This window comes from Mus pahari, chromosome 10, assembly GCF_900095145.1.
Source record: "Mus pahari chromosome 10, PAHARI_EIJ_v1.1, whole genome shotgun sequence".
Lineage (NCBI taxonomy): Eukaryota > Metazoa > Chordata > Mammalia > Rodentia > Muridae > Mus > Mus pahari.
Window position 1 is genome coordinate 54,192,517 of NC_034599.1, and position 16,666 is coordinate 54,209,182.

A 16,666-nucleotide genomic window follows, 5' to 3' on the forward strand; every position below is an offset into this window, starting at 1 on the left:
TTTAAGGTCCTAGGAGAGAGAACCAATAGCAAAGGCCATGTCTGGAAGTAATTTGGGTTGGGGGAAGGGTAGTCATGAGGCTCCTGCAGCGCGCTCTCTCTCTCTCTCTCTCTCTCTCTCTCTCTCTCTCTCTCTCTCTTTCTCTCTTTTCCTTTCTTTTTTTGTTCCACCCAGGCAATGAAGCCTTGCCTGCTTACTCAGGACTGTTCTGTATAACTGTCCCCTAGAAAAGCAACTGGCTAGCAAAACATTACAGATGCCAAACAGATCATCTGAAATGCTTGCCGTTCATTAAGAAAGTAGTTCAAGAAGGACTGTAGTTCCCTGTGCCCTGATAAACTGGGAGAGGACATCAAGGCTGCTGGGACTGTCTATGTGGCCAGAAGTCTCACCGGGCTCTGTGGGGTGTTGCTGCTGTCTCTCCTTCACCTCCGGGAGCTCTGGATTTCTTAATTTGCAGCTGGAATTGGAGTCCTCTCTCATCTCCTTATCTTCCCCAATACAAACTCACATTGACTGACCCAATGAGGAAGAGGCCCAGATCATCCTCCCAAAACTACCAGAGGAGATCCAGCTTGCTAGCACAGGCCACAGAGTCACCCATACCACAGCTGGACTTTTACATGAGAAATAAACTTCGATTTGCTCCAGCTCTTGCTAGTTAGCCTCTAAGACTAAACAACCAAAGTTTTTGCAAGCCTGGAAAGAAGAGTCGGGTGCAAAGTGCTGGAAACGCAGCAGTTTTGCAAGGGATCTCCACACTGATGGGGAGTGGTCCCCTCATCCTCCCAGTGTGTGTTCTTACAGTTCAACTCCCTCTGCTCTTCCCAAAACTGAGCCTGGGAATTTATAGTTAATGGGCTCTAGCCAACCTTCAAACACATGTGACTTTGCCAGTCCACCTCCCAAATCAATTCATCACAAACACCTGGTACTGGTTCTCAGTAAACAGAGGCGAAAAATGCTATTCAGTCGGTAAAGTGTCTGTCTAGAAGCACCAGACACAGAGATACACATTTGTAATTCCAGGAGGTAATGAGGAGGTAGAGGCAAGAGGATCAGAAGTTCAAAGTTGGGGCTGGAGAGATGGCTCAGCAGTTAAGAGCTCTGACTGCTCCTGGGGCCAGAGCGAGAAGAAAAAGTGTCTGGAGACAGCTACAGTGTACTTACATATAATAAATAAATAAATCTTTTTTTTTTTTTTTTTAAAGTTCAAAGTCATCCTTGACAATTCAGTGAACTTGAGGCTAGTCTGGGCTACATAAGAGAATAAACAAACTAGGAAACAGTCTCCAGCCAATTAGCAGACCTATTGTTTTGGAAATAGAGGATGGTGCAGTCACTTTTGGTGGCAGGGAGACTTAACAGCTGAGGGCCATAACAGAAACACTTTCTCTAAAACAGCAACGACCCTCGTGGGGGGCGGTTCGGGGTGGGGGGAAGGAGGGGAGGGGGAGGGGAGGGAGGAAGATAATGTCCAAGATCAAAGCCAGGGAAACACATTTCTATCAACAAGTCCAAAAATCATAGACAGAGTAGAAAATTGGTCAGGAGCTAGCAGAACTAGCAAAATAGAAGCAGGCCAGGCTAGATGAGGCTGAGAATGAACATCAAGCCTAGCTTCCCTGCCTCCTAACCTACCCTCTCACACCAAAGAAGGAAGGGCTGGATTTCTGTAGTATCACCGGGAACAACTAAACCAGGATTTTAAAACTCGAGTCTATAGTCCTTCCATACTGTACACATGATTGTATCCCTTTGTGACTTACTCTGGGGTTGTTAAAAGGAACACTACCTCCGAAAGGGTTCTCTAAGGGGTCTGAGTGTTAAATCTGATCTCTAGATTGAACAAGATTGCTTCAGTCTCAGCGGAAGCCTTTGAGTAGCTGAAAATCTCAAGAGGTGGACTCCCCGTGCCCAGCACCACTAGGGTCTGAGCTGATTCCTCTCGCGGGAAGCCCTTCCCATCGAAGTGCACCCTCCGCCCCGCCACTGCACCAGACTCAAAAAGGAACCCGCATAGTAAAAATCATGGAGGTCAAACACTGGCGGAGGGACAGATTGAGAGAGAACAGCGTGGCTCGTGTCAATAGGAGACCGACTACTCTTACGTAATCGCGAGGCTTGCTGCTTCTTCGTTAACTGCACGTCTTATCTTACGAGGGAAGTAAACGTATTCCTCGCCTCCCCCGACTCTACCTCAGGCTACCAGTGAATATCGGGAAGACGTGTACGGATTGGGAACTACACTACTGTCTTTGTTCATCCAAGGACAGAATCGCACAACAGCGTCGCCCAGCGCCAGCGCCAAGACTTACACAGAGCGAAGCCCCAACGCCAGCCCCGTCGTCGCCCCGCCTCCAGCCCACCCAGAGCTCCACCCAGAACTGGGGCTGCAGTTCAGCAGTAGCTCCGCCCATCGGGAGGAAGAGCCTGGGGCGCGCGGGTGTGACGTTACGCGCGTCTACGTCAGCACGCGCCCAGCTGGGAGGAGGCGCGAGCCGAGAAAGGATCGTGTAGCCACCGGCGCGGCGGCGAGTGCACATGGCGCTGTGGCGCGGCTCTGCGTGCGCCGGCTTCCTGGCGTTGGCCGTGGGCTGCGTGTTCCTGCTGGAGCCGGAGCTGCCGGGCACGGCGCTGCGCTCGCTCTGGAGCTCGCTGAGGCTGGGGCCCGCGCCAGTGCCCGCGGGACCTCTGTCCCCCGAGAGCCGGCTGGCAGCCGCTTGGGACGCCCTCATCGCGCAGCCCGCCCGGCGCTGGCGCCGCGTGGCTGTGGGGTGAGTGCCTGCGGGGCCTGCCTGCGGCTCTGGGCCTCCCTGGGAAGTGCGCGCGCTCCGGGGGCCGCCCGGGACTCGGTGGTGTCTGGGTTGCCCTCTGGGCGAAAGTGTCGGACGCGTGAGACGAGCCTTTTTCGTCATCGCTGCAGGGATAGTCAGCAGATTTCCACCCGGCTGGCCCTGCTCCATGTAAAAGCAGCTCCCATAGCCTCTTAGAAATCCAACTCAGCCTGTCACTTGTAATTTTTGGCGTTACACCGTTGTCTCTCAGCCCTTTTCAGCCAACTCTTCTCAGGTGGCCACGATACTTGGGTTTTCCTATTTTTCTAGCACTCTTCCTAACGTACTTAAAACTGAATGTCTCTGTCTCTAGCTGTTGACTTTTATTTCTTTATGTCATCCGGTCTGAAGACCACACTACTAAAACTGCTGATTTTCAAGTTCAACATTTTTTGTTAAGGTTTCATTATTAGAACTCTGCGCCTTTCGCGTTTAACACGCCCTTTTCGAAACTACTTTCTTCCCCATACTAAGTGATGGTTCATATTTTTAAGGTTCTCTCAAATCACAGTATCTACTTTCTTTGTGAAACTCACAGAATGTAACTTTTTTTTTTTTTTTTTTACACTAACCTTATTAGTCCCTCTCCCAGTTAGGCTTGGTTTTCTTGTCATGTCAAGGACACTGCATCAGCGAATTTTTTGGTATGTTTTTCTTTAGGTTGGAGTTGGTTGGGTTTTATTTATGTATTTTTAATGTTGTTGCTTATGTTATTCCTTTTTGAACTACAGCCTCCTTGTCTGGTCTGGAACATAAGTAGGTCTCCAGCCCTCATCTGATTTGTTTGCTTCCTTTTTCTTTCTCTTGTCTCTTTAGTTTAGTTTTATTTTTAAATTACTTTTCTTCAAGACGGGGCTTCTCTGTGTAGTCCAGACTTTCCTGGAACTCACTCTGTAGACCAGGCTGGCCTCAAACTCCGAGCTCCAGCTGCTTCTGCCTCCCTGACTTTATCAGGTTCTTGATCATCTTGGAGCTATGTCAGGTGTGTGCTGGGCGCTGAGGGCATATGTATGGAAGAAGCAGATCTGTGCTGCATTTGTTGGAAGCAGCTTGGGCTGCTACAGCAGAATAACTCACACTAGTTGCTTAAAACAACATAAACTTTCTGGTGACTGGAGACTGATAGTTCCAGACCAAGGTGCCAGAGTGATTTCTAAGAAAGCTGATTCGGGGGATGCCTTTCTTCCTACATTGGAGCTAGTCAACTTCTTGTGTTCTCACATGCCTTTTACTGTATAGTTCTCTAGAGTGATGTCTCTCTCTCTCTCTCATATGGACGCCATTCCTGTTGGATTAGGGGCTACCCCTGCCACCATTTAACCTTAATTGCTCCCTGAAAGACCCTAAGTCCAGATACAGTCACAGTGTCCCCACCGTGGGATTTGTCTTAGTTATGTTTCTATTGCCATAACAAAACTACAGCTAAAGCAACTTGTAGAAGAGTTTATTGGGGGCTTACAGTTTTGGAGGATGATTCCATGACCATCATGACAGGGAACGTGGCAGCAGGCAGGCATGATACTGGAGCAGTAGCTGAGAGTGTATATACTTATTCAAAAGTAGGAGTAAAGTAGCTAACTGGAAAGGGCATGGGCTTTTGAAACTTCAAAGCCCACCCCCAGTGAAACTTCTTCCAAGAAGGCCATACCTAACCCTACACAAACAGTTCCACGAACCGGGGACAAAACATTCGAATATATGAACGAATAGGGAGCATTCTCATTCAAACCACCACAGGGTTTCCGTGCAAGAATTTGAGGTGAGGTAGGGGAGATACATTATAACAGTCGTGAAAAGTGCTGTCTGTGTTCAGCTATCAATAAGAGCAAAGGCAGTCAGCTATTCCAAAGAATTACTCATTCCTCCCAGGATGGGGCAGTAGAAAAAGCGCCAAGAAGATGATGTTCCATTTTCTATTTATGTAGTAATAAATCACCCCAACACTTAGTAACTCAAAGCAGCCACATTTCGTGATCTTCATTAGTCTAAGTTATGATTGAGTTCAGCTGAGCAGTTGTAGCTTGGAGTTGTATATATAGTAGGATGGCGGCTGGACTAGATGTATCATTAAGATTGATCAAAACTGGGACATCCACTGAGGATTTCCACCTACAGGAGGTGTCTTCTAGCTGTTCGTTTTTCACAGCAGAGACTAGGCTAGGAGAGTGTCCAAAGAGAGCAGATATTTGCCTTATGTTTCTTGATTTAACCATAGTATCAGATTTCCCAGAGTCTAGTTTACCAGGTTTTACTCAGACATGGATCACTCCTTGGTGGAAGGAATATCAAAATTACATGGTAATAAGACCATGTAGATGGGACATCTTGTTGAGACCATCATAAAAAATATATTCCATCGCTTCTCAGCCTTTTGGCTAAGATCAAGTGTAGAAAATATATTCCATAGTTAACTTGTATGGTAGAACTAGAGGGAACAAAAAGGTTTCTTCAGGTCAAGGGACCAGATACATCTACTGAAGAATTGAGTATGGGAAGTTTACAGTTTGGCAAGAGTCCATGATAAAGAAATGATGCAGAGTCAAGTGTAGTGCACGTCTGTAGTTCCAGCTCTGGGAGCTGAGGCAGGAATGTAAATGTGTGGTTTTCCTCCTGGCCCCAAGCTCCCAAAATAATGGCTCTGAGACTCAAAATTTATTTATGAACACCTTGGCCATAAGCTTTGGTTTATTCTCCAACTAGCTCATAAATTAATATCCCGTTCTAATCTAAGTTCTGCCATGAAGCTGGTTACCTCTCTTCAGCTCTAACAATTCTTTCCTCCATGATTATTGGCAAATCCTCCAAACCTGCCTCCATCCTCCAGACCCTTTCTCCCTACCAGTTGTTCTACCTTCTCCAAACCTGCCTCCATCCTCCAAACCCTTTCTCCCTACCAGTTGTTCTACCTTCTGTTCTATCCATCCCTATAGGCCATAGGCTTGTTTACTGACAAGCGATGCATCCTTACAATCACGTTATATTCTCTCTTCACAGGAAGATTGTATGATTGGGGCCATCCTGGACTACATTAGCAAGATAGTGAGAATGAGAATGCTAAGAGCAAATCTTTGAAGGTCTTTTGATTCAGTTAGTAATGGAAAAGAGCTGTAAAGGTTTAGAAACAGGCAAATGCCACTAAGTTTCTTGTTGAGACTATCTGATGGGAATGGAAAAGTAGATTTTTGAGCAGCCATTTTAACCTGTTCTAACTTCTCGGCACCTTTTGAAGTGTAAGGGCTTGAGGTGGGGAGAACAAATTTACCAGAATTTAATTTTGGAGTGAGAGTGGATTATAGTTTGACACACTGATTCATTTCTCACTCAAAACACAAAATTTGGTGTAATCAGTAAGGCAGGCTGTGTCTGGACACCCTGACCCTGGTAAAGAGGAATTTGTAGGGCTCCGGTAAAGGGAGGGAAGAACCCAAACCATTGGCCGTGGAACTGGAGGGTAGATAGGCAGGGCAGTTAAGGGAAGCAGGCCTCCATGCGAGGAGGAGCAACTTTATGAAACAGGTGGTTCCACGTATTACCAGTGCCACAGATGATTAAGTGTCTCAGAAATATTGGTTCCCCGTGGTCACACAGCCATGGGTGTTGGAAGTACAATGTAATACTGGTCTTTCCCACTTCTGCATTCACGTTCAGCCCCGAGTGTTACCATAGTTAAGGGACAGAGGAGCAGATGGTGAAGGCAGTTAGTTACTCGAGCTAGACTTGAGTGGATGGGACTACATGTTCTTGTGGGATTTCAGATGAAATGGCTTCTGAGAATGAGGCTGGAGTTAGGACCGGGCTGGGTGTTTTTGAGACGTCAATGCTTCGGTGGCGCATACATTGACTTTCTAGGAGTGTAACTCCTCCCTGCTTGGGAATTGAAGCCTGGTACCTATTGCTTATAGGATAAAATGAAGCCCTCACATTCACAAGGAGTCTGCCCTGAGCATTGCTCTCTTCCTCCGAATTTTCCACTCGAGATCAACATTCATGTTGTGTCCTAAGACAAGGTTCTTTCACCCACAGCTCTGCTTTCTGTGCCCCCTGCCCGGAATTTAGTATCAGATGAATCTAGCTTTGAATTAAGCTGCTCCAGTCTGGCTTTTGGACCGTTAGTCTGTATTGTAGCTTTTCTCAGCTGGAGCCATGATGATTAGTTACTAATTACTGATCTCAATTAGTTTTCTGACTTTGTGTTCCTTATCTGAAGATTTCTTCCCAACTTCAGCACCTCAGAAAGAGGCACCACCCAGGGCATAGCTTCGCCAGCCCTTGAGTCTCTTCACTGGATATCTTGCAATTAAGATTAGTTCTTGTCATATGTGAGGAAGAGAAAATGTTAATGCTAGAAGGAACCTTAGGGAACATTTTGCAGAGGATGCAATGCGGGTGAGTGGTGAGAAAGTGCTCTCATCTTTGAGGTGCTTCAGGTTAGGAGGGGGAACTCTGCTCCCATCCAAGTCTCTGGAAATAGACCAGTAAGCTAGGGGCTTCCAGTGCTTTTTCTGACTCCCTCAGGAAGATGTTTGCTATCTAACCTGTTTGTTCCCTGATTGTCCTTGTGTGTTTCTCCATATTATACATTACACAGCCATTTATACTTTTTGAAATTCTCTCCTGTCAAGTCAGCATAATATGTACCCTACTGGCTTCTCTCCTTCTGTTTCCTCTTCACGGTGAAGATCAGACAGTGTGCTGTTGATGTTGAGCGTTGCTGTCAGGTTCAGAGAAAGTCTTTCACTGATAACAGGATGTGACAAGTACACATGGATAATTAATTAGTCTGGTATCTGCCCATAAGTAGATGGCACTAACATTTTGTTCTGTAAGTTTTAGGGATGTGTGTGTGTGTGTGTGTGTGTGTGTGTGTGTGTTGATGAACGTCCTGAAATTACAGGCATGAGCCCAGCATATCTGTCTGGTGGGTTTTTTGTTTTGTTTTTCAAATTCTGAAACCAGGCCTTGCTAAGTTGATGAGGCTTTATAATTTCATACAATCAAGCCGGTGATGGTGTACTGGTTTCTCACCAGCCCTTTGAAGTGCACAGACTAGTTCTGTGAACACCTGTCAAGTACCAAGCCGATACAAGGCCACAGGCTGCCCAAATCTTCAAAGCCACACTCAGTTTCAAGATGCAGCTTCAGCTCAGAGGGTTTAGTAGTTAGTTCATTCTGACCAATGTCCTTTCTTGTCTTTGGAAGGAAAGTATCTTTTGACAAGAATTTTATTTTATACCTTAAAACATGCATTAATTTACTAAGTCTTTACTGTAAGTTAACTTGTACTGTTGCCATTTTATAGACAAGGAAACAGATTCAGAAATTAAAGTGACTTGCATCCAAACTACATAACTCCAGTTTTTCATAAATTCATTTTTGTTACTCTGATATTGTTGTTCTGAATTTGTAACTGACAAGAAAAGTTTGCCAGACTCTTGAAACGAGTTCCAGATAAAATTATGTATGTTCAGATAAAATTATTCTTTAGCTATATGGTGTTTGCTTTGTTGCTCTGGTGTCAAACCTATGCCAGCTATTTGCTGTGTGAGTGCACTTCTTCCAAGCTAGTCTCTATAGCTAAAACCAGAGTTGCTACCCCTGTATTTCAGCTTCCTTTTATCTTTTCTATTCTTCTAGAGTCAACGCCTGTGTGGATGTGGTAATCTCTGGCGTGAAGCTCCTGCAGGCCCTCGGCCTCAGTCCTGGGAGTGGAAAAGATCACGCTATTCTACACTCAAGAAGTGATTTGGAAGAAGCCTTCGTCCACTTCATGGAGAAGGGAGCCGCTGCTGAGCGCTTCTTCAGTGATAAAGAGACCTTTCAGGACATTGCCCAGGCTGCATCTGAGTTCCCAGGAGCCCAGGTCTGTCCCACTCACCAGTGAACAAGCTATGTTAAGAATGCAGTGGGTAGCTGGGCGTGGTGGCGCACGCCTTTAATCCCAGCACTCGGGAGGCAGAGACTGGAGGATTTCTGAGTTCGAGGCCAGCCTGGTCTACAAAGTGAGTTCCAGGACAGCCAGGGCTACACAGAGAAAACCTGTCTCGAAAAACCAAAAAAACAAACAAACAAAAAAGAATGCAGTGGGTAAGTGAGTGTGGGAGAGCCATTTTACAGAGTTCTTAGAAGTAGCGTTCTCCTCCCATATACATTGAGATGTGATCCAATTCTGTGGGGTTTATCCTTTTTGTAAAATTTTGTGTTGGACATGGCATTAATTTTACTGTTTTTACTCAGATTTCTGTTCTGGGTCACCTATTAGTCCCCAAATAGGGGACTATTTGCTGCCCCCCTTTTTTAGTTGCCAGGCTAAAGATTAGAAGCCTGTCTGCTCTTGGTTTAAGTACATATTAACAGTATTTATTTGGTTTGGTTTGGTTTTCTTGAGACAGTTTTTCTGTGTAATAGCCCTGGCTGTCCTAGAACTTGCTTTGTAGACCAGGCTGACCTTGAACTCAAAGAGATCTATCTATCTGCCTCTGCTTTGCCTACATGTCAGGCTGATAGCAGTAATCTTAGTATGGCTGAGTCCTATCTAAGTTGGAGAAAAAAGGTAAACCCACAGAGATCTAGATCTAAATCCCCATGGGAAAGGGGGCTGGGAGTATCCCCGCCTCTGCTCTGTGAGGCTGCTGACTTTTTAGAGTGGCTAATGCTCTGTAAGAAAGGCTGTCCCGTGTGTTATAGAATTAGTAGTCTTTTGCTTTGGGTCACTGAGTGCAAGGCTCTGTTCCCCACTTGTGATGGCCAAAATATCTCAGACACGCCTGTGTTTCCTATGGGAAGAGGATGTAGCAAAATCTCTGTGTTTGATGTCTGCTGCCTAGATTGGTAGTTCTTAGGGAAGGCAGGGAGGCAATGGGGAGCTGCTAAAAAAATTCTCTTGCTGCTCTAAGTTCCTGTTGAGTCTGTAGAAACCTAGAGTGTACCTTTCTAGCAAGTTTCTTGGTTTAAACACTATTGGATTGAAGACCTTGTTTTGAGAACCACTTGTCTATAGAGCAGAACATACTAGAGATGGGAACTTTAGTGGTCCCTAGCTCACCTGTAATTATAAACAAAATCCTGGATCCTGCATGGTAGACCCACAACATGTGGTGGTCAGTACTAGAGTTGGAGACACAACCTTAGCTCTTCCTTTTATACAAAAGAAAGGTCTTACATAAATTAGAGCCTGAAGTTCAGCTTGTGTAAAAGGAATTAAAAATTCTCTGTAGCCCATATAAAAGACATACAAACCAGGTATTTTATTAACAAGCTGGAAGCCTAGATTGAACAAATTTTGGAGCTATTCTAACTTACACCCCAGCCATATGTCCCTTGTTCCTCGCTGTTTGGCCACATGCTCACGGTCCCTCTTCTTTCATGGGAGCTTCCTTCTCTTTATCTCTTCTTTACCTGGAACCCCCAGCCAGATAACTGAAACCCGCCTACTTCTATCTACTGACCAGTCACAGACTTTAGCCTTTTATTGACCGGTTTACTTGGGGAGCAAGGCTACACAGGATATTTGGTGTATGTGAGGATCTCGGGGCATGGGGGCAACCAGGTCTTGGGGGCCAGGACTTAGCATTTGAATACATAGCATCACCAGACCAACTTCCTACAAGCTAAGGAAGTTGTTAATACATTTTAAATTAGTACCAGTCACAGGCAAATCTTGGTGACCACTTTTACTTTGATGACTTTTGAGATTTAAATCTCTTTTGTCCTTTGGAATGGCCAGCTTGAATATTAGAAATGGGCCAGATATTAACCAATCTAGTTTCTAAAGGGGACAGTTAATTTGTCATCCTGATCGCTAAGCTCAGCAGGAAAACAACTAAGGAGAGGACCTTAGTTGTGGTATAGTAAGTCTATCAGTCTGTATGATCCTGGTATTTAAACTAGTTTGCTTTATGTGTTTTCTGCTTTGATAAAGGTAGGGAGAATCCTGTAGAATGTTTTTTCTAAACATTGTAAAAATGTCTTGCTTACTTTCTTCTGATGCCTCAGGTTGGCACTGTTTCAGATTACTATCACTTGTAAGGCTGGTTGCCTGATAACCAACAGATAAGCCATCCTGTGAAGAAGACCCTGTGTCTGTTTTGTATATATCCTAACCTTTCCCCCACGTTTCTTAGTAAAACCCTCTATTCATTCTAGTTAAGGAAAACAGTAAATCTACATGTAGGCCAAATTTAAGCTGCATATCACAGAAAGTTGTAAATTGTTATGAAGAAAGCTAACCCTGTCCTGCCTAAACAAGAAATTGATTGACCCAGAGTGTAGGATGAGAGTGGCCGCCAGCATCTAGAGTAAAGTAAGTTGATAAAAATAAAGAATAAAGTTAGTCTTTGCATGGGTTAAGGATAGAAAGTGGAGTGTTGCTTCTCACTCAGAACTGCTCAGGGGAACTTCTCAGCCTTCAGAGTAGAGCAGCAACTGTCCTGGCTGTTGCTTGGGCTTCCAAGGCACCCAGATCCATGCTTAGCATCATGGAGAACAGATGGAATTGTCTGCCTTCTAGAGGAGAGCTGCAGTGTAGGGAGAGCAGGAGTTGCTCTATATGAAGGTCTTTATCTTTGAGCATTTACTACCAGGGTGTTTTCTTTCTTTTTTTTTTTTTTTAAACCTGCCAGGCAAGATGTGACTGCCTGTGCAACAGTAGCACTTCTTTTTTTTAAGATTTATTTATTTATTATATGTAAGTACAGTGTAGCTGTCTTCAGCCACTCCAGAAGAGGGAGTCAGATCTCGTTACGGATGGTTGTGAGCCACCATGTGGTTGCTGGGATTTGAACTCCGGACCTTCGGAAGAGCAGTCGGGTGCTCTAACCCACTGAGCCATCTCACCAGCCCCCAGGGTGTTTTCAAACCATCAGTGTGTTGCTTTCATCCTCTCTCAAAACTCATTTACTTAGGCATATTCTAAGAACCAAGTGATCACTGCCCTGAGGAGCTAGTCGTGCCCCAGATGTTTATCACCCAAGAGTTGGAGCTGTTAGAGGCTGTTGAGGTTAGATGGAAAGAGATCTATAATCCTGCCAAGGGAAGACCATTTTGGCGTCTAAGATGTCAATGGGGAAAGGAAGCAGGGACAGTATCACACATTGTTGGAAAAGATTCAGAGCCATACCTAATATAGAAGGGGAGGATGTCCTAGTCTAAGACCCAGGAACTGAGAAGAAGGCTCACTTGAAGAGCTGCAAGCAAGGTCAAGACATAGCACAGTATGGGTGGAAGAGAAAGCATGGGCTGAAAGCAAAAGAGGCTCTGAACACCCTCTTACACCGCATGAACAGTGTCAGCCCTCCCTCGATGATGCTGCTGCTAGTCTCACCTGTGTCCGTTTCTCACACTGGCACTTTTTGTCCTTTATTACACCTCCCTCTTTGTTGGCATTTCCTCCTTCAGATCATTCAATCCTTGTTGTAAATCTTAAGTGGATTTGACAGTGGGAAACAGGCAGCATAGCAACACACTTTGCTGTCTAGTCCTAAAGTGAGTGACAGGTAAAGAATACAAAGAGATGGTGACATTCGTTATTGACAGTGCACATCGTTTATTGATAAGGTAATTTGTAAACTGGAAAGCCTAAGGGCAGTTTGTACTTTATGCAATTATTTATACTTACCATAGAAGCTGAAATTAACCTGAATTGTTGGAGAAACTAGTATCATTTAATTAAATGCTCATAGCTGGAATTTATTGGAATCAAGCAAAATAAAGGTTACCTGTATTATGGACATTGAGTTAAATAAAATACATTCTTTTAAAGTTACATTATAAGTTGACTATGATTACTATAATCAACTAGGCATGTTGATTTGTACCTGTAATCTCAGCACTTTGGGATGTAATGCAGGAGGATTGGTAGGATTGGTATGAGTTTGTTTGTTTGTTTGTTTAGTGTTTGGGGTTTTTTTTGTTGTTGTTTTTTTTTTAAATATATGTGAGCACACTGTCATTGTCTTCAGACACACCAGAAGAGGGCACTGAGCCCCATTAAAGATTGTTGTGAGTCACCATGTGGTTGCTGAGAATTGAACTTAGGACCTGTGGAAGAGCAATCTGTGCTCTTAACCGCTGAGCCATCTCTCCAGCTCTGCTATGAATTTAAAGCCAACCTAAGCTACATAGCAAAACCCTGTGTCAACCACTTCTCTATGCCCAAACCCCCACAAAAAGAAGTTACACTGTAGAGCCCAGAATGATGATGCATGCTCCTAGTCCCAGCACTCAATAGGCAGAGGAATTAACAAACAAATTAAACAATAAAAAACACCTAGTTGTGTTTTAGGACTGAGGATAGAGCTAAAAGCATTTGCCTAGCATTCCCAGACCCTAAGCTCAAACCTCAGCATCTAGAAAAGAATATGTTCATGTATTGAATGGAGTTGAGGAGAATGACATAGTGTGTGGGCAAGTCATACTTTTTGTGTTTTCTGTTGTCTGTTTTAGTTGCCTGGAAGCTCAGGGCCAAACTTTATCTAACTCAAACAGCTATACTAATTTTCGTATTTATTTTCTTCACCTTTCTACATTATCCTTTGTCTGTTTTTGTCTTTTGTTTTGCTCTGAGAGGAGGTCTCTGTGTAGCCCTGGCAGTCCTGGAGCTGCCCTTGAACTCACAGAGATAACCCTGCTTCTGCTGCTGCTGCTTTTCTTTTTTTTTCCCCGAGACAGGGTTTCTCGGTGTAGCCCTGGCTGTCCTGGAACTCACTCTGTAGACCAGGCTGGCCTCGGACTCAGAAATCCGCCTGCCTCTACCTCCCCAGTGCTGGGATTAAAGGCGTGCGCCATCATGCCCGGCTTGCTTCTGCTTCTTGAGTGCTTGGGTTAAAGGACCACCAAGCCTGACTTTGTTTCTGTTTTTCCAGGCTGCGTGTCTGCCTCACCGCTGGGGAGCCCTGAGTGCTGCTGCTTGCCACTCAGGGGAGGCAGAAAACGTCTGTAATGGGGTGGGGGTCCTCAGTGTTTTCTGGAGGTGGGAAACAGCAGTCTGGGATGATTGCTGCAGCTCCTGGTCTCCTGCGTACCCAGGTGCTGCTGGTCTACCAATGGGAGTTGGGAGCAAGGGTCCTTGGTCCACACTTTCCTTAAATGTGCCCACTTACCAAGCAGAAAGGGGAAGGTAGAGCCCAGGACAGGGGTGGAACCCAGTCTTGATGACTAAGAATCTGGAGGGGCCAGAAGAGAGAAGGCTTTCTCCAGGGTGAGGCTCTTTACAAAGAAGGCCTGAAGCTACACCATCCCCAACCTCCCATGACGAAGAGGCAGTCCTTGCTTGGTCACACTGCTTTATTTGATGGTGGATGTGAATGCATGCATACACCTCAGGGTGAACCATTTTGCTGGAAAGAATGCCCAGGAAGGCAAGCTCATTGGCTGAATGCTTGTGGTCTGTCTAGATACCTCACTTGCATAGAGAACTCTAGGTTTTTAATGCTACAGGACTGAGTGTCGTGGTCCACAGTGGGGTGTGGTGGTTCCAGAGCAGGTAGAGGTCATTCTGAGCTCACTCAGCCTTAACAGTTCTTGTCAAGTCACCTCAGAGCATTTTGATGAAGCTAACCTGGTGGTAGACACCGTGATCTCTGCCCATGGGAATTGGAGACAGGAGGATCATAAGTTCAGGGTTATACTTAGCTAGCTATACAGTGAGCTGAGCTACGTGAAACTCTGTCTCAAAAAGCCAGGAAAAAAAAAAGAAAAATCAAAATATGTTAGTGGGGGGCTTCAGATGGCTCGGCAGTTAAGAGCACTGACACCTCTTTCAGAGGAGCAGGGTTTAATTCCCGGCAGCATATGGAGTCTCACAGTTCCGTTGGATCCAGTGCCCTCCTCTGGCTTCCTCAAGTACTGCAAACATGTGAAGTGCACAGACACATACACGGGCAACACACCCATAAACATAAAGTAAAAATAAATCTCAAACCAAAGTAAAAAAAAAAAAAATTGGGGTAGAAATGGGCTATATTTTTAACCTAAGAAATGATTAAACTTGGGTTGTACACGTTGAATGCTGATAACCTTGAACTGTCTTACAGCACTATGTAGGAGGAAATGCTGCTTTAATTGGACAGAGGTTTGCTGCCAACACAGACTTAAAGGTAAGTCTCATTTTCAAATTAAAACAGCTTTCAACTTTTGTTTTCTTAATGTTCAGAGCAAGAGTGGGTCTGTGGTCACCTGGGTATCTGTTTAGAAAGCAATATTGTGTTAGTGAATGATAATAGTAAATAACTAAGACTGTTTGGGTATTTACCATATGTAGATTGATTCTTCAGCAGTCCTGTAATGCTAGTTAACTCTGCTATTGATGCAACTGTCTTTGCTTTCTACATAAGAAAATGAAGACCTAGAGACATTCACACTAATACAAACTGGAACTCAGATTTCACCTAAGCAGGTTGGCAGAGCTACAATTGAAACACTACACTTTGGAGTGACTACCTAACTTGCCCAATATGGACTAAGTATTTCCCAAGAACTACCAAGATTAAGAACTAGATTCTACAAAGGTAGTGATAAAGAGCTAACACGTACATAGTTCTTACATAGCTGGGCACTGTTTGAAGTGCTATACACACAGAGACAGGGACATACAGACATTCATTTAATCCTCAGAGTGCCTGCAAGGGAAGTCCTCCTTTTACTGTCACCCTTGGATATAGAAAAGTGAGGTGCACACAAGTTGCCTAGTGTTACCTAGACCTATGATTTGAACCCATGGAAGTCTAGCTTTAGAACTGTACTTTGTTTCTTAGAAGTAGACCTGGGAAGTCGAGTAAAGGCTAAGTTAGTGCAGTGGTGAAAGTGAAGTCAGGTGGCAGAAGAGAGGAGTGCCTTTTAAAAAGACGTTTGTGCCAGTCGCCTTCAATCCCAGCACTTGGGAGGCAGAGGCAAGCGGATTTCTGAGTTCAAGACCAGCCTGGTCTATAGAGAAAGTTCCAGGACAGCCAGAGCTACATAGAGAAACCCTGTCTCGGGGGGGGGGGGGGGGAGACGTTTGTGAGGACTAAGGATCTAGCTCAGTGATGTGGTACTTACCCAGCATATGCAAAGCCATGGGTGTGATCTTTTAGCACCGCAAAAAGTCAGTCTGTGTGTGTATCATATGCACATGTGCAACTAGAGCTCTTAGCCACCTGAGCCATCTCTCCAACACATCTCTTTTAAAAAGAAATGTTAGTTTGTCCTTTCTTAAACACTGATACTCCTTTTTAAAAAAATCATTCATTTATTCATTCATTTATTTTTGTAACAGGGTTTCTCTGTAGCTTTGGCTGTCTTGGAACTTAACTCTGTAGACCAGGCTTGAACTCAGAGATCTACTGCTTCTGCATCCTAAGTGTTGGGATTAAAGGCATGCACCACTATGCCTGGCTTCCTTTTTTAAAAATATGTTATTGGGCTATGTGCATGCTAGAGAAGAACAATATTACTAACCTACACCACCAGCCTCATTTTCTAATGTTAAACCAACTTTGCATCCCTGAGATAAACTATGTGTTCATGATGCATTACTTTTTTGTAAGTTAGGTTCCATTTACTGAAATTTTGTTTAAAATGTTTACATCAGTTTCTGTGGTGACATAGTGATTTGTGTTTTTCTTACAATGTCTTATTTTGCTATGAGTATAATAATGGCATTGTGTAGTAGAATTAATTGAAATATATTTCCTCCTCCTTGTTTTGTGTGTCTGGTTTGGTTTGGTTTTTTTTTTTTTTTTTTTTTTTTTTTTTTTGATGTTTTTTTTGATGGTGGTTTTTATTCCATAGACAGGACATGCACATGCCCCTCGTGCCATGATTCACTTCTGGAGGTCAGAGAGCGAGTCCTCAGA

General features: G+C 44.4%; 1 protein-coding gene across 2 annotated transcripts in view; it reads left to right on the top strand.

The window, feature by feature from the left end:
- Positions 1 to 2,478: 2,478 nt before the first annotated feature.
- Adpgk (ADP dependent glucokinase) overlaps positions 2,479 to 16,666 on the top strand; it is a 25,936-nt gene continuing 11,748 nt past the window's right edge. For both annotated transcript variants that reach the window (XM_021206286.2, XM_021206287.2), the window contains exons 1-3: positions 2,479 to 2,777; positions 8,472 to 8,697; positions 14,867 to 14,929. In XM_021206286.2, coding sequence (XP_021061945.1) covers positions 2,545 to 2,777; positions 8,472 to 8,697; positions 14,867 to 14,929 — 522 coding nt within the window. In that variant the 5' untranslated portion in view covers positions 2,479 to 2,544. The remainder of the gene's footprint in view (positions 2,778 to 8,471; positions 8,698 to 14,866; positions 14,930 to 16,666) is intronic.